Source organism: Cetorhinus maximus, chromosome 9 (assembly GCF_964194155.1).
Source record: "Cetorhinus maximus chromosome 9, sCetMax3.hap1.1, whole genome shotgun sequence".
Classification (NCBI taxonomy): Eukaryota; Metazoa; Chordata; class Chondrichthyes; order Lamniformes; family Cetorhinidae; genus Cetorhinus; species Cetorhinus maximus.
The window spans coordinates 48,637,662-48,664,030 of record NC_135887.1 but is presented as its reverse complement, the minus strand read 5'-3'; the positions used below and the strand labels follow the sequence as shown (position 1 = coordinate 48,664,030).

Genomic DNA, 26,369 nt, shown 5'->3' with positions numbered 1-26,369 from the left:
AATGTAACCGTTTAGAAATTCTACTGGGGTGGGACTGGAGAGATGGAGTAATGGGTTAATGGTTATATTAATGAGACCATGATGCTTTTAATGATGTAAGTGTGACATCAAGAGTCAGATGACCAAGAGGCTCCTAGAGCAAGACACAGAACAGCCTCTGTCCTGGAAACCATGTGCTTAGCCTGAGGTCTTTGTAAATAGATTTTAATAAATAGTTTCAAGAAAAACTATATACCGATTATCTCAAGTCTATCATAGAATTAGCAAAGCCTCATCAAGGTATGTTAAGACAACAAGACACAGTTGCTAAAAAACCTCATTGAAACACTTGGAACTATTGGTTAGTTAGAAATTAAAGGCAACTAATGAATCCAAACATCTTAATGATGTGTTTAAGGGTTTACTGATGATAACATTGCTTTTAACTGAAATTCCTAAATCTTTTGTTCTTACAGGATTGTGAAGATCCAAACCCCTTGATCAGAGCTTTGGCAGTCCGTACAATGGGCTGTATCCGTGTGGACAAGATAACAGAATACCTATGTGAGCCTCTCCGCAAGTGTCTGAAAGATGAAGACCCGTATGTCCGGAAAACAGCTGCTGTCTGTGTGGCCAAACTGCATGACATCAATGCCCAAATGGTAGAGGATCAAGGCTTCCTGGATTCACTGCGAGATCTGATTGCGGACTCAAACCCCATGGTATGGAACTTATTTCTACTTTTCTAGAGTGTTTGGAGGTATGACATCCTTTTCATTTTTGTTGCAAAATGGCTAAGATTAACCCTTTGCCAAGTTGTAGCCCCAATCACAGTGCACGTACTAATGCTGCATAGAAAATCCTCCTCTGGATCAGCAAATGTTCATCAGAACTAAATGGAGATTGAAACTTTATGAAAACCTCCCTGTTGTGTATTAATTAAGTGTGACCGAGAATGCCTCACGGTTACCAGTGACCTTCAAGTATACATTCCTGGGACGGCATGGCAGTAGAGGTTTTGCTGCACTTCATTGCAGCCCTGTGACATTTAATTTAGAACTAGAGGTTTTTTATATGCAGAATTACCCCATGAAGCCTCATGGCATGAGGTCAAATATGGGCAAGGAAACCTGCTGATTACCATATACTGTCCACCCTCAGCTGACGAATCAGTGCTCTTCCATGTTGAATACCACTTGGAAGAAGCACTGAGGGTGGCAAGGGCGCAGAATGTACTCTGGGTGGGGGACTTCATTGTCTATCACCAAGAGTGGCTTGGTAGCAACATTACTGACTGAGCTGGCCGAGTCCTAAAGGATGTAGCTGCTAGACTAGGTCTGTAGCAGGTGGTGATGGAACCAACAAGAGGGAAAAACATGCTTGACCTCATCCTCACCAACCTGCATTGATGTGCTGGGCTCCCTCATCATTAAGGATGGGGATATTTGTGGAGTCTCCTCCTCCAATGAGTTGTTTAATTGTCCACCACCATTCATGATTGGAGGTGGCAGAACTGCAGAGCTTAGATCTGATCCATTGGTTGTGGGATTACAGATGCATCTGTTCATGACAGTATTGGTAGGAATGACCACTGCATAGTCATTGTGGAGATGAAGTTCCGCCTTCACTTTGAGGATGCCCTCCATCGTGTGGCACTACCACCGTGCTAAATGTGATAGATTTCAAGCAGATCCAGCAACTCAAGACTGGGCATCCATGAGACGCAGTGGGCCATCAGCAGCAGCAGAGTTGTACTCAAACTCATTCTGTAACCTCATGGCCAGGCATACTCCCCACTCAAGCCAGGCGATCAACCCTAGTTCAATGAAGAGCACAGGTGGGCATGCCAGGAGCAGCACCAGGCATAACTGAAAATGAGTTGTCAACCTGGTGAAGCTACAACACAGGACTACTTGTGTGCCAAACAGCATATATGCAGCAAATGATAGACAGAGCCAAGCAATCCCACAACCAATGGATCAAATCTAAGCTCTGCAGTTCTGCCATCTCCAGTCATGAATGGTGGTGGACAATTAAACAACTCACTGGAGGAGGAGACTCCACAAATATCCCCATCCTCAATGATGAGGGAGCCCAGCACATCAATGCAAAAGATAAGGCTGAAGCATTTGCTACAATCTTCAGTCAGAAGTGCCAAGTGGATGATCACCTCAGCCTCCTCCAGAGGTCCCCAGTATCACAGATGCCAGTCTTCAGCCAATTCGATTCGCTGCATGTAATGTCAAGAAACGGCTGAAGGCACTGGATGGTACAAAGGCTATGGGCCCTGACAATATTCTGGCAAGAGTACTATCCAAGCTGGTCCAGTACAGCGACAACACTGGCATCTACCCGGCTATGTGGAAAATTGCGCAGGTATGTCCTGTACTCTCAAAGCAGGACAAATCCAACCTGGCCAATTACCGCCCCATTAGCCTACTCTTGATCATCAGTAAAGTAATGGAAGGGCCATCAACAGTGCTATCAAGTGGCACTTGCTTGGCAATAACCTGCTCACTGATGCCCAGTTTGCGTTCCGCCAGGGCCACTCAGCTCCTGATTTCATTACAGTCTTGGTTCAAACATGGACAAATGAGCTGAACTTCCGAACTGAGGTGAGAGTGACTGCCCTTGACATCAAGGCTGCATTTGACCAAGTGTGGCATCAAGGAGCCCCAGCAAAACTGGAGTCAATGGGAATTGGAGAAAACTCTCCACTGGTTGGAGTCATACCTAACACAAAGGAAGATGGTTGTGCTTGTTGGTCAGTCACCTCAGCTCCAGGATATCACTGCAAAGTTCCTCAGGGTAGTGTCCTCGGCCCAACCATCTTCAGCTGCTTCGTCAATGACCTTCCTTCCACCATAAGGTCAGAAGTGGGGATGTTTGCTGATGATTGCACAATGTTCAACACCATTCGCAACTTCTCAAATGCTAAAGCAGTCCATGTCCAAATGCAGCAAGACCTGGACAATATCCAGACTTGGGCTGATAAGAGACAAGTAACATTTGCGCCACACAAGTGCCAGACAATGACCGTCTCCAACAAGAGAGAATCTAACCATTGCCCCTTGACGTTCAATGGCATTACCATCACTGAATTCCCCACTATCAACATCCTGGAGATTACCATTGACCAGAAACTGAACAGGACTAGCCATATAAATACTGTGACTACAAGAGCAGGTCAGCTGCTAGGAATTCTGCGATGAGTAACTCTCCTCCTGATTCCCCAAAGCCTGTCCACCATTTACAAGGCACAAGTCAGGAGTGTGATGGAATACTCCCCATTTGCTTGGATGAGTGCAGCTCCAACAACACTGAAGAAGCTTGACATCATCCAGGGGAAAGTAGCCTGCTTGGCACCACATCCCCAAACATTCACTCCGTCCACCACCGACGCAAAGTTGTAGCAGTGTGTACCATCTACAAGATGCACTGCAGGAATTCACCAAGTCTCTTTAGACAGCACCTTCCAAACCCATGAACACTACCTTCTAGAAGGACAAGGGCAGCAGATAGATGGAAGCACCGCCATCTGGAAGTTCCCCTCCAAGTCACTCAACATCATGATTTGGAAATATATCGCCATTCATTCACTGTCACTGGTTCAAAATCCTGGAACACTCTCCCTTAGCACTGTGGGTGTGCCTACAGCACATGGACTGCAACAGTTCAAGAAGGCAGCTCACCACCACCACCTCAAGGGCAACAAGGGATAGGCAATAAATGGTGGCATGGCCAGCGAAGCCCACTTCATGTGGATGAATTTTTTAAAAAATCCTTATTACATTCATGGGGGTAAGACAAAGGAGCTCAATTTCTAGGCTACATATGGTGCAAATCTCTCAAATATCAGAGCTCCTATTGTCTGCTTCTTGGTTCAGCACCATAAAGTGAGCTGAAGGTTAATTTTTAGCTACGGTTGACGTCCATTGGTCCTGTGGGCAAAGATCAGGTAGTGCCGCACAGCTCAGCACAGAAGAAAGGTATTTCACCCATCGAGCCTGTGCCTATTCTTTGACCAAAATATTCAATTTATCCCTTTCCTCTCTTTTCCTATAGCCTTGCAAATTGTTTTTCTTTTCAAGTGTATATCCAACTCCCTTTTCCCACATTTGACTTGCAGTTGACAACTGAATGTGCTGCGCAGCCATTTCCTGCCTCATGTCTTCCATATACATGTTTAGCATGTGGGAGATGGCCAGAAACGAGGAGCTCCCAGTTAGTGTGCAGTGAAGACACTGGCCTTTAGTTTGCACTAGAAATGGTAAAGGAACTGTCAGCATTCACTGTTATTCCTCCTCTGAAACTGACAGCAACTTCCGGACCTCCTTGTTTAACTGTGTGAATGCAGATTCCAGGTGTTGGTTCAAAAGCCACTTGGAGTCCGGAGTAAGTCAGAAAGTCTTTTATTATAGGCATGCGGGGAGAGCTTTCATTGAGCAGAAGTCTCTCAAAATTTCAATCACAGGCTCATTTATATAGCAGTTTCAGGAGGAAACGACCCTTTGAATGATATATGGTCATACAAAGGCACACATACGTGGTCATACTTACTTGATCTGTCTCCATCTTGACTTGCATTGCTCTCACATTCATGCGTGTTGGTGCACTCCTGATTCTACCGCCCTCCTGTCTGTAAAGCCCTGTCTGCATGTAAATTCTCCTAGCTGTATTCATGCCCACCCTCTTAGCTTGAATGTGTTGTGTTGCCTCGTGTAGATTGTAGACAAGGTTATCTCCAATCACTTCCTGGTATCCCTTATCTCTCATATTTTCTGATCCCACTCTGACATCATGTTGTTTTGTGCTATTCCTGGAAAAATCCTTCAAGCTACTTGTGATTGAACTTTCACAATGCTAACTGCTTAGACGTGGACCTTTCATTTAACACAATGCTTCAGCTCTTAATCTGCTTAATAAACATCCTCGTCTCCACCTCTGATGCCTTTGTCCACAGTAAAAATCTTTACTCTCTACGTTGTTCCACAATCTTTGATCCCACAGGTTCAAGGGGTGTACACCTCAGCATATCTAGCATGCATTTGGCTGAGCCATCTATCACTCAATGGGGCTGGATCATATTGAGAGCTGTCAGGCTCACTCTTCTCTGCCACTGTCCAATACTCCAGGACAATCCTGAGGAGAAAAGATAACTTCCAGGAAACTGTTCTGTTGAAGGGTCATTCGGACTCGAAACGTTAACTGTGCTCCTCTCCGCAGATGCTGCCAGACCTGCTGAGTTTTTCCAGGTATTTTTGTTTTTGTTTTGGATTTCCAGCATCTGCAGTTTTTTGCTTTTAAGATAACTTCCAGCTTTCTTTCTTCATCACTATCTCTTCAAACTCGTCTCCTCTGCATCCTTCCCTCTCCTCAACAGCAAGTACAAGGAACTCATGCATTTCTTTGTGACTAAGATGAAGACCATCAATTCAGTTACCTCTGCTGGTTTTCCTTTGGCCATCAAGTAAAATTTGCAGCCCCTCCTCCCACCGTCTCTCCCCCCCCGCCCCAAACTTTCTGTTGATTGAAGTGAATAAATTATAGTAAGTGTGTTAAGTTCAATTGTATGTTACCAGCTATGGTGTGTATTAGGTCACACTTCAGTCCGTAAGCAGGAAGGCTTGCAGCATTGAACTTCAATACTGAGTTCAAGAAATATTCGCCACAGCCTGAAAAAAATGTCAGTTAATTTCAAGCCAATTCAAGATTGCTGCTTCAATCAAGATGTTGGAATGCTTGTCCTGGTTGTCAGTATACATGGCCGGCCAGAATATAAATGATTGCCCATTTTAGAAACACCATCATAAGTGTTAATGATCCAACTAAGTAGATTGATTAGAAATTAAAATTTCTAGGACAAACATTTTGTTTCTGCCACTAGATGGCATCCTTTCCTTACAAATTAAGGCCTTGTTTAAAAAGCAATGATAGTTTTCTTTATACCCAAACAAGAATGGATGTGAGCCAAAATTAATTGTTTTCAATTGCAAGTTGAATTTAAGGCTACATTTCAGAGTGCTGTGTGGTCAGCACTTGCCATCACCTTAAGCACCTGTTAGTACAGTAGCCCTCATTCACCCATTCTCCTGGTGAAATGCAACGAAGGATGTCTGCAGCTGCGGGTATTAAGTCTATGACTGGGCAGCCGGGAAGTGCGTTTAAGTTTTGAACTTGGCGCAGAAGTGAAAAAACTGCACTCAATTATTGTAATTGGTGGGCGAGTTAATGTGCATTGGAATATACATTGCGATGGAGGTGTGGGAAAGAAGTGTAAAAATGTGTCTCTCTGGCTGGATAGACTGAAGAAACTCAGAGGGAACATAACATAATCTCTGTTACTAGCTAATCCCTTGCAGCTCATCTTGTCAGCCGTCTGGAGCACAGTTTTGGGGCTTGGCTGCTAACCTTGCCTGTTCCTTTAACACTACCCAAGCACCCCCTGTCACTGCTTGTAAATTGAAGTGATAAAAGCAAAAAACTGCGGATGCTGGAAATCCAAAACAAAAACAAAAATACCTGGAAAAACTCAGCAGGTCTGACAGCATCTGCGGAGAGGAACACAGTTAACGTTTCGAGTCCGTATGATTCTGTTGAAGAGTCATACAGACTCGAAATGTTAACTGTGTTCCTCTCCACAGATGCTGTCAGACCTGCTGAGTTTTCCAGGTGTTTTTGTTTTGTAAATTGAAGTGGCTTGGGGGTTAATAAATTGCTTGTATGGTTATAGGCCCAAACTCTTTGGGTTATTTCATTGCGCAAAAGGCCTGTTTACATTTGATTATTTTTGACCTGTAATAATGTAATATTTAGTGCATGATCGACATGTACCAAGACTTCACCTATTACATATGGTCGTAAAAGTATATATAAAACATAATAATGTGAATACTTCCTAATGCAAATTTATCTTACCCTTCTGCGTTTAGCAGAGCAATAAAATTCTTTTCCATGTTGCTGCCCAATGAAAAAGTTTGATACATGAGTAAAAATGTGTTTAAAATGTTGAGTCACCCTCCAGACTTTACACTTGCGTGTGCTTGCTGAAGGTCAACACCTTTTGTCTTCAGGCACTTTGTGTCTTTAAAACCTTACTTTCAGTTGTCAATTTTTCACATTATCGACTCCCCTGTCCATACTTTTAATGGAAACCTCCAGTATAAACTCGTCACCACTGGCGGAGCTCCCCCATTTTGTGCCCAATAGCCTCCTCGGCATCTGTCCAAGAGAGAATCTCACCCTTTTGCTCCCCTGCTCCATTTGTCGTTAGGTGGCGCCAAAGAAAGAGACATGTAAAAAGCACAGAACGTATGACTTCAATCCAAATATTACAGCCCTCTAACACCATCATTTAAAGACTAGACTTAGTCTCTGTCCCCTATGTACAACCCTAAGGAAGATTGACTATTTTATGTTTCTCCACTTTTATATTTCTCTACTTATTTTATATTTATAGTTCTGTATACAGTGAAACATGTAAATTACTGGCATCAGCTGTTTTCTTTTCAGGTGTCCTTATTTTCTAAATGGTCAAAGCATTTACTGTTTTTAAAAAAAATTAATAGAATAGAGACTCTTTTCCCAAAATCCGTGGTGGCAGTGAAACTACTCTATCCCTGGAATACACCCATGTAATCCCAGAACTAGAACGCTTCCCTGTCAATGTAGATACTGGGGAAATAGATCCCCATTTCACAAAAGCTGTCTCTTTCACAATAACTGCTGGTGCTTCTCACTATGTCTCTTGTTTAAGTTGTAAAAGGACTTGGTGCATTGAAGGCTGCTTGTGATTTTAATTGCAAGTTGTTTGGGTCTTGGTATCTGTTTTTACAGATGTACATATTTTTTCTGGGGAGTGTTTGTTTGTTTATACAGGTTTCCCTGGACTTATTCTATGTTTTGTGTGGAAAGTCAGTTTCAATGGAGAGCAGCTATAATAAGATCCTTCTCGGAGCAGTGTCCTCCTCAATGTGTTCAGCATGCACTAACTACCCAATCTGGGGGAGGAAAGGGGCAGAGCACTGGGGAAGGAAAGCTGCAAGGCTGGTAAGGGGAAAGTTTGGAGACAGGCTTTATAGAAGTCATGTGCATTTGTTAAGTAACAGAAACCAGAAAGGAACCTGTATTAACAATGGAACTCAGGGGCAAGCAGCAGATCACAACAGGAATTCACTGGCATCCAGTATTTAAGCAATGCACTGTAATCCTCCCAAGGATTGAATCTTTGTTTACATGAAGCCACGTAGTAAAGTTCTGGCAGAGATGTTGAGGGAATGTGTGGTGCCGCAGCAGAAACACTGGGCTGGCTTCCACCCTGCTCAGTCATTTAGAACTAACGCTTTGTGCAGATCGATTCCCAAAAGTGAGCTAAACATTTCAGAGTAGAATACTGTGCACCATAATGGTGGGCAGATGAAGCCTGGAGGCTGAGGCTTTTTAATCAGTACTCAGCCTGGTTAAGAAATATACTTATTTTTATGAGAATCTTGAATTAAAATCTGCTTCATTTTACGGACAGAAGGGTATTAATTTAAACAGCCCTGATTTCTCCGCTCATTACCTGTCCATAAGCAGAAAGATGTTTTTGCTTTTTCATTTTCCCCTTTATAAGTGGTGGCATATTTTCCCCAACCCTTCAGTTTTGGAGTTATCCAATCCTCAATTAATAACCCTACAGCAAACCTGAGATAAAGTAAATTAAAAGGGGTAGTTTATTTTGCACACGACGCAGGAAGGGGTTTCGCAATGTCCGCCCCTTTTACATTCATACAATAAAAAACGGATAAGGGAAGGAAAAGGGTTCGGGGCAAAGACCACAATAAAAGTAAGAATTATGGTTTCATGTGAGCCCAGAGTCCAGAATCAAAGTCCAATGAGGAATTCTTTTATAGAGTTCAGCTGGCTGAAGACTGATGGTGTAAGATTCACTTTTCCAGTGGCGGTGCTATCCCAAGATGAAATAGGCACGCAGAGATTGAAGCAGTTCTGTGGGTGACAGTAGAAAATCCCCCCAGCAGAGTCAGGTTAGATGGAGATAAAAACGAAAGATTACGGATGCTGGAAATCTGAAAAAAACCCAGAAAATGCTGGAAAAACTGAGCAGTTTTGGCAGTATCTGTGGAGAGAGATCTAATGCTGCCATACTCTGCTGAGTTTTTCCAGCATTTTCTGCTTTTATTTCAGGTTAGATGGAGTCTAGTTATCCAACCTGGCCAGAACTTGTTTCTGTGTGGCCTGCCAGTTGGATGTCAAACAGCAGACTGAAGATGGAATTCGAAAGCTGTATAATTAAAGCAGTTCAAACAGCTCAAGTCTTGTTCATGTGTCAAACTATTAGCTAACGAGGCACCCTTGTTAAAACCCATTGTGTTTTGAGCAGGTAACTGTGGAACCACTAGCACAGCGTTGGAGATGAGTCACAAATAGTGTTGCCTTTGTCCATAGCTAGCGGGTGTGCAGGGTTCTCATCTACTATCCTTTTTGTTGGCTTGGCTGGAATGTTTATACGGTGCAAGGAGTGTTACATCCCGGGTGTTTGACGTGTTAACCTTTGTCCGTTTTTAAACTGCTCAAAAACTTCCAAAACCACCATCACGTGATCAGCGACGGCCACTTTATCAGTCCAGCCATTTGTCCATTTTTAAAAAAGTAATAAGTTTATCAAGTAGCCAGATTGATATATCTATATATATATATATATATATTCCTTCCTGTCACATTCAGCTTAAAGAAGGCTCTCCTAGCTCCATGTTGGAGTTCTGTGTTCTAATGTGTAGGAATGGGAGGAGTTGTGTATAAACACTGTACTTGAGATGCGAGTGATTCTAGACCTTTATACTTTCCAACCAGTTTGGCTCATTTTGTCAACCATTTAGTGTGTCCATGTGTGTGTGTCCTATCTCTATCATGTAGCTCTGTCATTCACCCCTCCTCCCCCGCCTTGTTGATGCTTTGTGTTTGCATTACCTGTGAAAGGCTTGAGCTGAACATCAGATTAATATTGTGTTTTTGGAATGGAGTAGCAGTGACATTCAATACTGAAGCTTTTGAGTGATTTCCAACCTGTTACATAATGATTTAAATTTTGTGTCACACCCATTCAGGAGTTGCTAATCGCCTCACATTTCAATGTTATTAAAGTGCAGCACCATATGTCCAGGGTTGGGTTTTGGATTTAGATAACATTGCAAACTCATTTGATAAGTAGGAAACCAAGAATGTTACAAATACAGAGCACCTGGGAGAAAGACATGGGTAACGTTTGCCATCTGCAAGAAAGCATCTATCTTCTTGTGCTGATGAAATTGCTGTGCACTGTCAACAGAATTTTACAAACCCATTTTACATTACATTCTAGGACTTTTGATGTCTGAGGAACTCATTGAACCACACTGTTACCTTGAGTCTGCTAAAGGTCTACTCTTGGGCCTCCTCCTACTTTGCATTTACTCACTATCCCCTAGGCAACATCATCTGAAAAGAGTTTCCAAGCGCCGGCAATGCCAACTCCTTCAGTTTACTATTGCTATTCTTGGCAGACCATACTTTGAATATTGAGCACAGCTCTGGCCTCCATATTATAGAATAGATTCAGGAACACTGCAGATGAGAGCAGAACTAAGAGGTCCTACCTACCAGGAAAGACCGAAAAGTCTGGAGGTGAGCTGATAGATCGTTAAAATTGACAGGGTTTAGGTGCGGGTGGGGCGAGTCCAAAACTAGAGCCATAAACATGATACAGTCACCAATAAGTCTAATAGGGAATTCAGGAGAGAGTTTTTTTTAACCCTAGAGAGAGAATGGGGAACTCAACACCACAAAGAGCAGTTGAGGTGAATAATAGAGATGCATTTAAGGGGAAGCTAAATAAGCTAATGAGGGAGAGAGGAATAGAAGGCTATGCCAATGGGTTAGATGAAAAGGGATGGGAGCATATGAAAAAGGAGGAGGCTATTCAGGCCCCCGAGCCTGCTCCGCCATTTAATAAGATCATGGCTGATCTGATTACCTCAAATCTGCATCCCCGATAACCTATCACCCCCTTGCTTATCAAGAAACGATCCACCTCTGCCTTAAAAATATTCAAAGACTCTCTTCTTGAAAAGGTGGTGGAAGCAGAGTTCCAAAGATTCTCAACCCTCTGAGTGTAAAGATTTTGCTCCATTGCTGTTTTAAATGGGCGACCCCTTATTTTTGAACAGTGACCCCTAGTTTGAGATTCTCCCACAAGAGGAAACATCCTCTCCACATCCACCCTGTCAAGACCCTTCAGGATATTATATGTTTCAATCAAATTACCTCTTAATCTCCTAAACTCTAGTAGATACAAGCCTAGCCTGTCTTTTTGTAGCCCCATTATGTCCTCTTCACAACTTATTTTCCTACCTATTTTTGTGTCATCAGCAAATTTGGCAACCACCCCTTCATCCAAGTCACTTATATAAATTGTAAACAGTCGAGGTCCCAGCACTGATCCCTGTGGCACACCACTTGTTACATCTTGCCAACCTGAAAAAGACCCATTTATGCCTACTCTCTGCTTCCTGTTAGCCAGCCAACCTTCTATCCATGCCAATCTGTTACCCCCATACCATGATGGATAATATGAACCAGTCGGCCCAAATGGCCTGTTGCCGGGCTTTATGTAATTTCTCGGTATGTAATTCTGTTGCGTTTCGAATCATGGAAGGTTTTGATTGAGTAAATAACTTGACACTGTTTTGAGTAGCAGAAGGGACAGTAACCAGATGACACAGAAAGGTAATTGGCAAAAGAGCCAAAGATGAGATGAGAGCTTTGTTAATGCAATGAGTTGTGATCTGGAATGCACTGCCTGAAAGGCTTGTGAAAGATGATTCAATAATAACTTTCAGAAGGGAATTGGATGAATACTTGAGAAAAATTTGCAGAGCACTTGGGGAAAGGATGGGAGGAGCGGGGCGAATTGGATTGTTCTTTAAAAGAGCTGGCATAGGTATGATGGACCAAATGGCCTTTTGTGCTATTTGGTTCTATGCAAAACTTTTAACTGATTATATTTAAACCAACAAAATGGAGTTGGCCTTCAGCCATTTTGTACGAGCACTGAGCTGCATTAATATGAAGCTCACCAGGATATATTTTGTCTTATTTAGGGAGGCATGAAAATGCCTGGCACTAGGATTAGGGCTTGAATTTTTGTACAAAAGAGATGCAATGAAACTTGACTGTTCATGACTAGCCTTCTCCTCAGTACAATGTAAGGTGTAACAGGATGCATGGCTGGATGAATACCTAATTTAGAATTTTATCTCTATGGTTATTGCTATTTTATTGCATCACTTTGTCATACAATATCTCACAATTCCACTGCATTATCCTTCTGGTTGCACATTTGCATAGGTAAATGCATGACTGCTAACAGCACCCATCACAATGTAAAAATGAAAGCTGAAAAAAGTGACTATTTAAATATTTTACTTAATAGTATTTAAGTTTTACGAAGTTTGTCAAGCTTGACTCTAACTTACTGGTTAACACTCTGGTTAGTGAAAACAGGTTGTACTTATAAGTACATTAGTTGTCAGTACCAAGTGCCTGAGTTTAATAGTAACCTGCCTCTAAATCAATGGCCAACAAAGCATTCGCTCTGCCCCATAAGTCATACCTTCATTGTTTAATCGATCCTCCCAAAAGGTCAAAGCCTGTCATTTACAGCACAATTTTCTTTCCAAATGAGAAATAACTACGAACATTGGGAATTAATTATCCATAGGCCCAATTTACGGTGCAGGCCATGTTGCAACAGGAGCAGCATCAGACATACTTAAAATTAGGTGCCAGCCTGGTGATCTGCAACACAGAACTGCATGCATGCTAGCAGTGGAAGCAACATGCTATAGACAGAGTTAAGTGGTCCCACAACCAATGGATCAGATAAAAGCTCTAGACTCCTGTCATATCCGGTCATGAATGATGAGGGACAGTTAAACAACCAACTGGAGGAGGACGCTGCACAAAAATACCCATCCTCAATGATGGGGGAGACTAGTACATGAGTGTAAAAGACAAGGAGACGATTTGCAGTGTTCTTCAGCCAAAAGGGCCGAGTGGATGATCCATCTCTGGCCTCTTCCTCAGGTCCCCACCATCATAGATGTTATTCTTCAGACAATTTGATTCAACCTGTGATCAAGAAACGACTGAAGGCACTGGATACTGCAAAGGCTATAGGGCCTGACAATATCCCGACAATAGTACTGAAAACTTCACCAGAATTAGCCGTACGCCTAGCCAAGCTATTCAAGTACAGCTACAACACTAGCATCTTCTCAACAATGGAAAATTGGCCAGATATGTCCTGTCCACAAAAAGCAGGGCAAATTCAGTCACAAACATCAGTAAAATGATGGAAGATGTAGTTGAGAATGCTATCAAGTGCTATCAGCAACAACCTTCTCACCTGTGCTCAGTTAGGTTCTGCTAGGACCATTCAGCTCCAGAGCTTTTTACAGCCTTAGCCTAAACATGGTCAAAGGAGCTGAATTTCAGAGGGGAGATAAGTGGCTGCCCTTGACATCAATGCAGCATTTGACTGAGTATGGTATTAAGGAATTCTAGCAAAATTGAGGCCACTAGGAATTGAGGTGGGAAACTCTTCTGGTTGGAGTCATACATAGCACAATGGAAGGTGGTTGTGGTTGTTGGAAGCCAATCATCTCAGCCCCAGGACATTGCTGCAGGAGTTCCTCCGGGTATTGTCCCTAGGCCCAACCATCTTCAGCTGTTTCGTCAATGATTTCCCCTCCATCATGAGGTCCAAGGTTGGGATGTTCACTAATTCCACAGTGTTCAGTTTCATTTGCAACTCTCAGACATTGAAGCAGTCCTTGCCTGCGTGTAGCAAAATCTGGACAGCGTCAGGCCTGGGCTGATCAGTGGCATGCAGCTTTCGCACCATACGTCTGCCAAGTAATCACCGTCTCCAACAAGAGAGAATCTAACCACCTCTCCTTGGCATTTAACGGCATTGCCATCGCTGAATTACCATCAACATCTTAGGGTTATCATTGACCAGAAACTTAACTGGACCTTGATTGATTGGCATCCTTCCATCTGTGAGAGATAAAGGGAATGCAGCCATAGAATTTTGGTGAGGTCAGATGAGGTCATCTGCAATGTTTTTGATGGCTGTACAAGTCGATTCTGGAAAGGCAAGTCTGCCATAAGTGCTGCATATGTCCCTTGCCGGTAGTGTGGGATAATCTCTACTGATGCCTTGTTTGCAGGGTTGGTGTTTGCTCTGGAGTTTCTGAAACCACGTCATTGTGATGGTGAATTTGTGCTCCCAGCTGGCGTCGCCATTTGCAATGATCGTCAGCTAGAGCTTTCTACTTGTCGCGATTGATGTTGAGGGCTTTCATATCTCTTGACAGCATCCTTGAATTGGAGCTTTGGGTACTCTACTGGTCTCTTGCCATGGGTTACTGCCCAGTATAGCATATCCTTGGCGATGTGGCCATCTTCCATCCTGTGCACATGCCGAACTCAACAAAGCCGCCTTTGTTGGATGCTAGTGCGCTCGGCATGTTTACCCTAGAAAGGACTGCTTCATTGGTGACTGTTTTTCCATGGGATGCATCGTAGGCAGCGGAGATAGAAGTTATTGTGCCTTTTATCTTGGTTAGGCGTGGGTTGTCCAGACTTTGCCCCTGAACAGCAGTGTGCTGAAGATGCTGACATTGTAGATAAGCATCTTGGTGGTCCTGGTCAGTTGGTTTTCTCCATGCCCATTTTGTTAGTTGGCCATAGTTGGTTGCTGCCTTTCCAATGCATGTGCTCAGCTCTTCAGGTTGTCTGTCATCATAGATTCAAGGTGGCAGAATTTGCTGACTGCTTCCAGTGGTGTGTTGTTGAGTCTGATCACAGGCGGAGACACAACACCCTGTCCATAATTAGTTTTGTCATTGGTGAGGGTGAACATGACACAGATGACCCATGAGCCTTTGGCGCTGTTATTCTGTCTGGGCAACTACAGCATCAGCATACAGAAGTTCTCTGGTCAGTACATGCTGCGCTTTTGTCTTGGTTTTGAGTTTTGATAGGTTAAGGAGTTTCCTATCTGATCATGTGTGGAGGTACACTCCTTCCATGTTGGCAGGGAAAGCATAGGTCAGGAGGACAGAGGTCACGATACCAAACGAAGTCTAAGGCACAACCTTGTTTGCCCCATTCTTGAGTTCAAAACCGTCAGAGTTGGAGCTGTCAAACTGGTTATCGTGGAAGGACCACATGAGACTGCAAAGCTTGGGAGGACAGCTGATTTTTCTCTAGTATCCAGCAAAGGCCTGTCCTGCTCATGGGTCAAATGCTTTAGAGATCCACAAAAGCAAAGTATAGTGGTGTTTGTGGCTCTCTGCACTTGTCTTGAAGCTGACGTAACGAGAAGATCATTGTCTACCGTAGATCTGCCTGCTCTGAAGTCACACTATACCTCTGGGTATATTCTGTTGGCTAGTCATTGGAGCCTTGTTGGAATGAATCTGACAAAGGCCTTCCCAATGAGGAATGAGAGAGCCTGGAAGTTGTTGCAATCTCCTTGATCACCTTTGTTCTTGTGAAATGTGATGATGTTTTGCGGCACGCATATCCTGTGGGACCAGAGGAAGAGGAGGTCATGCAGGTATGGCAGCAGGTGGGGCTTTCTGTAGCTCAGCTAGTATTAGGTCCTTTTCCAGGTGCTTTCCTTGCTGCGAGAGAGTCAATGGCCTTTTCAAGCTCAAGTAATAGCCATTAAGTAATTACCATTGCTCAGAAACTTAATTGGACCAGCTATTCAAATAATATAGCTACAAGAACCAGGTCAGAGGTGGGGAATACTGCAGCGCACCACCTGGTTTCCCAAAGCCTGTCTACCATCTACAGAGCACAAGTCAGGAGTATGATGGAATACTCTCCACTTGCCTGGATGAGTGCAGCTCCAACAACACTCAAGAAGCTCGACACCATCCAGGACAAAACAGCTTGCTTGATTGGCTCCCCATCCACCACCTCCAACATCCACTCCCTCCATCACTGAATCATAGTGGCAGCAGTGTGTACCATCAGCAAGATGAACTACAGCAACTCACCAAGGCTTCTTCGACAACACCTCCCAAACCCATGACCACTACCACTGTGAAGGACAAGGGCAGTAGACAGATGGGGGCACCACCATCTGCAAGTTCAGCTTCAAGTCACACATCAACCTGACTTGGAACTATGTTGCTGCTCCTTCACTGTTGCTGGGTCAAAGTACCTGGAACTCCCTTCCTAACAGCACTGTATATGTGCATGCACCACATGGACTACAGCGATTCAAGAAGGTGGCTCACTACCATCTTAAGGGCAAATAAGGTTAGCCAACAAATATTGGCTTTGCCAGTGGCTCTCAGTTCAAGAACAAATTTTAAAAAGTGAAATTTTAAAAAGTAACAGGGAAAGGCAGATGACCACTTTGATGGAACAGGCTTTATGCAGTGCTTTTATGTGGGATCTGAAGTTTAAGAAAAGTGATACCATGGCATTTTGCTGCCAGCAGATGGTGGCGGCATGCTTTGCACAAGGTGACAAGGTGCATTTGGAGAGAGCTCTGAACAACTGCAAGAATATCACATCAGGGCACTGAGGTATCTAATGCAGTCAGAGATTTATTCTTTAATTAGTTTAACTGAATAGATTTGCCTGTTTAATTTTTGATTTGACACACAGTATTCCTTCCAGTAATATTTCAGCTGTTTACCCCAGCTACACGAATGCTACTTTACATATTTACATATTTTAGCTAAGTATAGTTGCATTCTGCATGGCTTCTTATATTTCAGAAATGGGTCAGTTATAATGTTATTAGGAAGGGGTTACATTCCCCTACAATTAAAATGTTGTGCACTGATAGGTTGGCAAAGCTTCATTTTGTGTCAATAAGAGTTGAAAAAAGTTGAAGCAGCATTTCACTTGCGCTTCCCTCAATTTAGTCTACTGCATTCGCTGCTCCCAATGCGGTTTCCTCTACATTGGAGAGACCAAACACAGATTGGGTGACCGCTTTGCAGAACACCTTCGGTCTGTCCGCAAGCATGACCCAGACCTCCCGGTCGCTTGCCATTTCAACACCACCCTGCTCTCATGCCCACATGTCCGTCCTTGGCCTGCTGCAATGTTCCAGTGAAGCTCAACGCAAACTGGAGGAACAGCACTTCACCTTCCAACTAGGCATTTTACAGCTTTCCGGACTGAATATTAAGTTCAACAATTTTAGATCATGAACTCTCTCCTCCATCCCCACCCCCTCTCCGATCCCCCTTTTTTCCAATAATTTATATAGATTTTTCTTTTCCCACCTATTTCCATTATTTTTAAATGTATTTCCATCCATTGTTTTATCTCTAACTTTTAGCCTATTTCGATCCCTTCCCCCCACCCCACTCCCACTAGGGCTATCTGTATGTACCTTGCTCATCCTGCTTTCTACCCTTAATGTCACCTATTAGCAAATTCCTTAGATAATATCACCACCTTCAACACCTCTTTGTTCTTTTGTCTATGACATATTTTGGTTATCTCCACCTAAAACTAGCCCTCTATCCCGTTCTACTTGTCCCACCCCCCCTTAAACCAGCTTATATTTCACCTCTTTTCTATTTTTCTTTAGTTCTGTTGAAGAGTCATACGGACTCGAAACGTTAACTATGTTCCTCTCCGCAGATGCTGTCAGACCTGCTGAGTTTTTCCAGGTATTTTTATTTTTGTTTTGAAAAAAGTGGATTGTTACCTGGAAATCAGCCATCCAAGGGCTGTGATTGCCTTGCAGTTTGGAATGAAAGGAGACAGACATGCACTGAATGTTGGACAGTTCATTTATGATCTTAGTGATTCTGAGAGTTGCCTGATGCTTTCATCGCTCATTGTATAGAGGGAATAGAGGTGGACAGAATTATGATCTAAGAAACTGAATCTTACTGTGAATTGGCTCAGAAAATGGGCTGCAACAGAAATATTACCTGAACTCTAATTCAAACCAATTTTATGGTTTCCAAGTAATGGAAGTCACAGTAATGCACATTTCTTTCATTTTCACTCATCGTGAATGCAAGGTGTCAGCTGTGGCTCAGTGGGTAGCACTCGGAGTTGAGACCTACCCCAGAGACTTGAACACACAGACTGATCATCCAATACAGTACTTTGGGAGTGTTGCACTGTTGGAGGCGGCATCTTTTAGAAAAGATGTTAAATCAAGGCCCTGTCTGCCCCCTCAGGTACATGTAAAGGACCCCACGGAAGGTGTCATGGCCAATGTTAATCCTCAAACAATATCGCTGGAACACCGATTTTTCGGTTGTTGTCATATTGCTTTTTGTGGGGCTCAGCGTTCCGCAATTTGGCTGCCACATTTCTTGCTTTACAGTTATGACAGCATTTAAAGTGCCTTGTTAGCTGTAAATCGCATTGTGTGTCCTGAGATTGTGAAAAGTGTTATAGAAAGGGAAGTTCTCCTTTCATAAAAATGATGCTGTAGAACAGCTGGGTTCAGTGTCAGATGTTGCTGGTTTCAGATCTATTTTATATGCAGACATTACTTTGGAAGCAAATTGCATGTTTTGTGGTATAAATAAAACCAAAGACTATATCTATATTGAATCAAGTACCTTTGGTATATGAAGTTTGACTGATGCTATTCTGAGGGGAATTGCCCTTGTGCGCATTGCCACCAGATGGGAGAAGCTACATTTTGTTTCTGTGATTTCCCAGGTGTTTAGCTTTCAGCCAGGCCAATGGGGGGAGGGGGCCAGATGATATATTTGTTTATATATACACGCGCACAAACACACACACGTGTGTGTGATAAATGTATTTTCATGTGAGGCAAGGGTATTCTTCATTGTGTGTGGGATGTGGGAGAGGCCCAAGAGAGCAACATGTGCCTCTGTGTGATAGTTTGTTCCATGCAGGGAAAATATTTTCTTCCTATTGGAGGTGACAAAATTGCACTAAAAGAATGGCTCTTCCTCCCCCCGCCCCCATTCATTCAGCCCATATGGGAAGATGTTGCCCAGTGGAAGTGGAGTTACCCTCTGAGAGCTGAGCACAGCTCCACTGCAAACCCCTGGCTTGGGAATAGTATTGGGAAGGGAAGAGAATCAGAAAGGACAAGACATCTAGGATGAGGTTGTGTAAAACTTCCATATATATATATAACTTTTACAAGCCGAGTTTAAATATTTTAAAGAAAGGAAAGAACTCAAGTTTATTTAGCACCTTTCACAATCTCAGTGCTTAACAGCCAATTAATTATTTTTTGAGGTGTAGCCACAGCTGTAATGTAGGGAAATGCCAGTTTGCACACAGCAAGATCCTACAGATATCGGGATAAATGACCAGCTAAGTTTTCATCGATGTTGAGTGAGGGGGTAGGTATTGGCTAGGAAACCAGGGAGAACACCCCTGCTTCTCTTCAAAAGTGTGACCTGGGGTCTTTTATGTCCACCTAAGTTTAGCATCTCATCTAAAAGTATTCTCAAGTGATAGTGCGGCACTCCCTCAGTATTACACTGAGTCTAGATTACGGGCTCAAGTCTCTGGAGTGCGTATAAACTTCTGAGATGTGAGAGGGCTACCAACTGAGTCATAGCTGACTTTTTACATTACTGCATTCAAGAACATTGCCCATATTCACCCTGGAACGACGAACATACGAAATAGGAGCGGTAGCAGGCCATTTGGCTCCTCAAGCCTGCTCTGCCATTTGATAAGATCATGGCTGATCTGATTGTGGCCTCAACTTTCCTGCCTACCCTGTATAACTTTTGACTCCCTTGTCAATCAAACACCTAACTAACTCAGCTGTAAGAATATTTAATGACTCTACTTCCACTGCTCTCCTGGGGAAGAGCATTCCACAAACTAATGACCCTGTGAAAGAAAATAATTCTCCTAATCTCCATTTTAAATGGGAAATCCTTTATTTTTAAACTGTGTCCCCTTAGTCCTAATCTCTCCCATAAGGGGAAACATTCTTTCAGCATTCACCCTGTCAAGTCCCCTCAGGATCTTGTATGTTTCAATAAGATCACCTCCCAATCTTCTAAACTCTAATGGATACATGTCCAGCATGTCCCACCTTTCCTCATAAGATAACCCCTGCAACCCAGGAATCAGTTGAGTGAACTTTCTCTCAAATGCTTCTAATGCTGTTATATCCTTTCTTAAGTAAGGAGACCAAAACTGTACACTGCTCCAGATGTGGCCTCACCAAAATCCTCTACAGTTGTAGCAAAACTTCCCCAACTTTTATATTCCATTTCCCTTGCAATAAATGGCAACATTCTATTTGCTGTCCTAATCACTTGCCGTACCTTCATGCTAACGTTTTGAGATTCATGTACCAGGACACCCAGATCCCGCTGTACCAGAGAGTTCTGCAATCTGTCCATTTAAATAATACACCACTTTTCTATTCTTATTGCCAAAGTGGACAAGTTCACATTTTCCCACATACTCCATCTGCTAAATGTTTGCCAACTCACTTAAGGAGTCTGCAAAGGAATATAGAAAGGGTATGTCCTCTTCACAACTTACATGCATTCGGTCCCTTTATCCAAGTCATTGATATAGGTTGTAAATAGTTGAGGCTGCAGCACTGATCACTGTGGCATTCCACTTGTTCCATCTTGCCAACCCGAAGATGGCCCATTTATCTCTACACTGCTTCTTGTTAGCTAATCAACCCTCTATCCACGCTAACATGTTACCCTCCCCTCTCCCATACGATGAGCTCTTATTTTGCATAGTAACCGTTGATGTGGTACCTTATCAAACGCCTACAAGTTCCTCTTTATCCACCTTGCTTGTTACTTCCACAACTCTAATAAATTAGTCAAACACAACCTTCCTTTCACAAAACCATGTTGACTTTACCTGATTGCATTAAGATTTTCTAAGTGCCCCGCTATAACCTCAATAATAGATTCCTGCATTTTCCCTATGGCAGATGTTAAGCGAACTGGCCTGTAGTTTCCTGCTTTCTGTATCCCTCCTTTCTTGAATAGAGGAGTTACATTCACTATTTTCCAATCAGATGGGACATTTCCAGAATCTAGGGAATTTTTTTTTTTCGGAACGCCGAGACAAACGATCACCAGCAACTCCAAGAAACAAAAATTGTGCTTATGAAATCTCTTGATATCGATTCTGCATGGATAAAGTGCAAGCGCCTCATCCATGTGCTATTCACAGCAGGAACTCTTGGAAAATTACAATCAATGCATCTACTGTCTCAGCAACCACTTCTTCTAAGCCACTTCTTTTAACTGTGGCCAAAGTCCATCTTGAGGACTTTGGTACAATGGAGTCTGATGCTTTACAGTAGAATTAAAAGTGGACACATTATTGGTAAAAGCACCTTTATAATGTAATCTATTCTTTTGTCGGGATATTGGAAGAAGACAGTAAGTTACCAATTTTATACTATTACTAATCTCAACTGATCATTATTACGCAACCAGGTAATTGAATTTAGAAGCCTGTTTTTATTTAAGTTTTACATTTGCACTGTGAATATAAATTTCTCTCTATCCGATATCTCTCGCTGCAGGTGGTTGCGAATGCTGTGGCAGCTCTGTCTGAGATTAGTGAATCCCACCCCAACAGTAACCTGCTCGACCTCAATCCTCAGAACATTAATAAACTCATCACCGCTCTCAATGAGTGCACTGAGTGGGGTCAGATCTTCATACTTGACTGCCTGTCAAACTACAACCCCAAGGATGAGCGCGAGGCACAGAGGTGAGCTCACATCTGAAGTGCTGGCTTGTGAACGTCCAGTAGAAACCACTGATAAGTCTCTGTTACTGGCCTGTGGCAAAGGGGATGTTTGGCTGGGGTTGGGGAGAAGGTTTTCACAAGGGCAGTTCACAGTTGCTTTAAGTGAAGCCATTAATCAAAATTCTAAAGATCATGAGACTTACAATCTGTTTAAATTTTATCATTATATCTTTTTTCACTCTGTCCTGCCCTGAGGCTACATTTTCCTTGGTGTCATTGTATTTGGCAATGTCAGTAGCCTTACAGGATTGGCAGTGGAGCAGATGATTCATTGTTTGCAACTCATCACCACAGTTGCACATCACTGAGTCACTGTCATTGTAACCCTATTTCTGCACCATTACTTTTAGCGTTTATTTAGACCTGTTGCATGCAAAGATAGTTCTTCCTGTTCAGTATAGTAATGTGCATTGAATGTTTTCCATAAATTGGCCCTGACTTCTCCCATATTGATGTAAGCGATAGTAATTCTGTGATTGGACAACATTTGCTAAATAATCCACAGTGTGCTAAGAATTAAGTTGACAACCAATTCAAGATTATCAGTGGGGCTTGCAGTGTGGTGCATTTGTGTACTGGAAGCTGCAAATATTAATACACAAGGCCCTGTTCTTTGCAAACAGAAAGAACATGTACACACTACTGTTCCAGCTAAACAAAATATGTGATAGTCATTCGCTGGTTCATTCTCCAGGGCAATGTCTTGACTAATTAATCAAGCTGCCTGGTTTAATTTTCAAACAATGCTTGGCAGTTAACTGTTAGTCACCTTGCACTGCTGCATTCTCCATGGCAAAGCCTCTACCAATTAGAGTCCACTTGCCAACCAATCAGCACTCTCTTCTCATACAGTATAAATATGTTGTTTTCCCCTGACATGGTATTTTCTTGCTTTTGTCCTGATGAATGCAAGACAAAAAGCTTTGACAAAAAAACTCTTTTTCAGCAATACTGTAGTAGTTGGTTTGCACAGGGATCAATAATGTCTTTTCCCTTCTGGTTATTAGTGCTGTATTTGTTTTTCACTCCATCTTTCATTTGTTCCTAAGTGTGTGAATGGTTTAAATGCTTGTGCCGGATTCTTCAAGTGATTTGTTTTGAGTAGTAAAGTGCAGGTTAGTAGATAATTGTTTTCAGTTAGTCTTGAATTGTGATCTGCAGTGAGCCTCTGAGATTGTTGTTGGGCTCTAATGCTGAGCACTGCAGTGTAATAATGAAGCATGCATTCTGTCTGTAATGTGGTTAAGATCTCTCCTTGAGAGTTGGTCATTATGATGAAGCTGCATACACAGTTTTAAGGAAAGGAAAGTCCATGAGAGGGAAATACATACATCGAAATACCTTGCACCAATATGGTGCAACCATTTTTGGGTCTCCTTGCCTCTAAGCTCCTCCATTGATATTACTGACTGAGAGGACCTGTTTGTTTGCCTGAGAGACTGTTCATTTAAATGGATGGAGAGCGTTGTAACTTCAGATTAGTCTTGGAGCCAATTCAGAGCTGACAGAGCCTGAAAAACATGGTGCCAGCTGATTACACTCTATATTTTGCCAGTCGTCTGTTCTTCTAGGCTTGGTTAGTTCCAAATTGACTCCCATGCCAGTCCAAATTATATATCACGGATTAGCTTCAAGCTGCAGGTATCTGAAGGTTAACCATACTTTTTCTTTCCTTTCTAGCATCTGTGAGCGTGTGACCCCACGACTTTCTCACGCTAACTCTGCAGTTGTCCTCTCAGCTGTCAAAGTGCTGATGAAATTTATTGAGCTTCTTCCTAAGGACTCTGAATATTACAACACTATTCTGAAGAAGCTGGCTCCTCCTCTTGTCACCTTGCTGTCTGGGGAACCAGAGGTCCAATATGTAGCTTTGAGAAATATCAACCTTATTGTACAGAAGAGGTGAGTCTAGAGTTGGTATGAGTGGTGCATGAGGGCATGTTTGCTGCAAAATTGTATGTTTCTTGCACCATTTCTAGATTCCTGCCTACTAATGGACCTTTTTGGCCCAGCACTTCCCAAACCCACTCTTGCTTTCCGGTACTGTCAGAACCAGGGGTCCTCACTTTCCTGTGCATCTGGATTTCCAGGCACACAAGTGGACCCTGTTGTACTTACCCCTGGCCATCCCAACCCTCAGTATTGCAGACCCATCACTCCCCTGCCCCAGTGCCAACATGTTGTCACACTCTGACAATCTCAGCTCCCTGTCCCATCCAAAACTGACCCACAGTGTTCCTGACCAGACAACAATGAAACATTTAGGTAACCAAGTTTATTCACTTAACAATTAGATGTTGCCTTAAAGAAAAACAGCTCCACTGTAACAAAGTAGCATTGTTCCTTAACGTATTCTAAACTCAAGTCCTTATCAAATTATTATGTATACCTCTGCCAGAACATCATTGCATGCAGATGTCACACTTCCTTACAGATGCAAAATAGTCTCAAAATCTGGGTGACTCTCAGCTGGCACCTGAACCTGACAACACGTTCTAATCTCCAAATTTCCTTAGCAACAGAAATACAAGCTTTATTTTTCCTGCCCTTAGCTCAAGACAGTGAGGGCTGACTGCAGCATCCCTATATGCTATCCTGGCAGAAATGAGCTGAGCCAGCACAGGTTGGGGATCAAATCTGAGTCCTTTTTGGTCATAATGTTCACTGATGAAGAGTGCAGTTGCACTGAATTATTAGCTATTGATAGCAAGTCTCTAGATTGGAGCTACTGTTTCCTTGCTGCTTTGAAGTCTTGGCACAGAGTCAAGAGGCTTCAGTGCCAGTTTTCCACTTGCCTACACCCTTTACTCTCTTACAATGCATTGCTCAACCATTTAAAATATACACAATTAACGTGTTGTAAAAGGAACTGCCATTTAAGAAAAATTCTTATGTGGGCCTTTTTAGGGCTTCACTTAGCGATAGCTCTGATGAACCGTTCCAACTGAAGCATGACTATCTTTCTCTTTTTGGTCTTGTTGCACATTTCTACTACTAGGTTTATAAAATCTTTTTTTCTCTAATTTTTATTCCATACACGCTTTGGTCATTCTTACTTTGGGAACTGGGTTGAATGCTGAGAGCACACTGAGCTGGCAGGCAATTATAAATAGACCATCTCACAGAAAACAGTTATGGTGTCTGATTCATTCTAACCATCTAATGCCAGAAATATCGGTGTATAGTAAAACTAACTTCTCTCTAATTTTTCCTTAATCATTTATAACATTGATCATGTGTAACCCTGATAACATAGGCCCTTGAGAATAACATATGAACAATTTTCATCTTAAAAAATAATTATTATCTATGCCTTATTAAGAATTTGAAGGGTATGAGCAGAGCTTTTATTATTTTATTATTTTTGCCATTTGTACTTATTGGACAATAGAGAGATCTCCCCTGCCCCTCTTCAAATTAATGCTATGGGACCTTTTTGCCCACCTAAGAGTGCAGACGGGGTCTCAGTTTAATGCCTTAACTGAAAGACAGCACCTCTGATAGTGTAGCGCTCCCTTAATACTGTACCACAGTGTTAGCTGACACTTGTGTTCAAGTCCCTGGGATAGGACTCAGTTGCAACCTTCTGACTTAGATGAGCTGTGGCTAACACTGAACAGGTTTCCACAATCATTAACATCATAAGGATCACCATTGACCAGAAACTTAACTGAACCATATAAAAACTGTGGCTACAAGAGGAGGTCAGGCTGGGAATTCTGTGGTGATTAATTCACTACCTGACTCCCCAAAGCTAATCCACTGTCTACAAGGCATGACTTGGAGTGTGATGGAATACCCTCCATGTGCCTGGATATGTGCAGCTCCAACAACACTCAGAAGCTCGACACCATCCAGGAAAAAGCAGACTGCTTGATTGACACCCCGTCCACTACCTTAAACATTCACTTCCTCCGCCCCTAACTCAGAGTGGCAACAGTGTGTATCATCTACAAGATGCACTGCAGCAACTCGCCAAGGTTTCTTTGACAGCACCTTCCAAACCCATAATCTCTACCACCTAGAAGGACAAGGGCAGCAGATGCATGGGGACACCACCACCTGCAAGTTCCCCTCCAAGTCAGAACTATATAGCTGTTCTGTCACTGCCACCGGTCAAGATCCTGGAACTCCTTCTCAAACAGCACTGTGAATGTACCTATGCCATGTGGACTACAGCGGTTCAAGAAAGCAGCTCACCACCACCACCTCAAGTGAATTTGGGATGGGCAATAAATGCTGGCCTTGTCAGTGATGCTCACACCCCCAAAGAACAAATAATAAAATCTTTGCCAACTCCTTCCTGTCCGTGAGGTATGCAAGCAGTACCCTGGTGGCTCATCCATGCTTTCCTTATGCCAGGGCCTTTTATCATTAGTGTCTCTCACAATGTGTAGCTAGGTCAAAATTGGAATTCATCAATTGGGGAATTATGAGCAACTGGCTATTTTAATTTTAGAGAGTGGTGACACAGGGTTACAATAAATCTAACTAACTTGAGGATAGTAAGGACCCAGGAGAGGTTATTTTCTCAAGTTTCTTAATGTTAA

The 26,369-nt window shown here is 42.7% G+C and overlaps 1 protein-coding gene and 1 non-coding gene across 4 annotated transcripts in view; one reads left to right on the top strand and one right to left on the bottom strand.

Annotated features, from left to right (window-relative positions):
- ap2b1 (adaptor related protein complex 2 subunit beta 1) overlaps positions 1-26,369 on the top strand; it is a 273,294-nt gene that overhangs the window by 23,615 nt on the left and 223,310 nt on the right. For all 3 annotated transcript variants that reach the window (XM_078548661.1, XM_078548660.1, XM_078548662.1), the window contains exons 5-7: positions 456-701; positions 21,590-21,780; positions 23,500-23,721. In XM_078548661.1, the coding sequence (XP_078404787.1) occupies positions 456-701; positions 21,590-21,780; positions 23,500-23,721 (659 nt within the window). The remainder of the gene's footprint in view (positions 1-455; positions 702-21,589; positions 21,781-23,499; positions 23,722-26,369) is intronic.
- Positions 21,111-21,245, bottom strand: LOC144685113 (U11 spliceosomal RNA). The gene has a single exon (XR_013577632.1). It is a non-coding gene; the product is annotated as a U11 spliceosomal RNA (small nuclear RNA).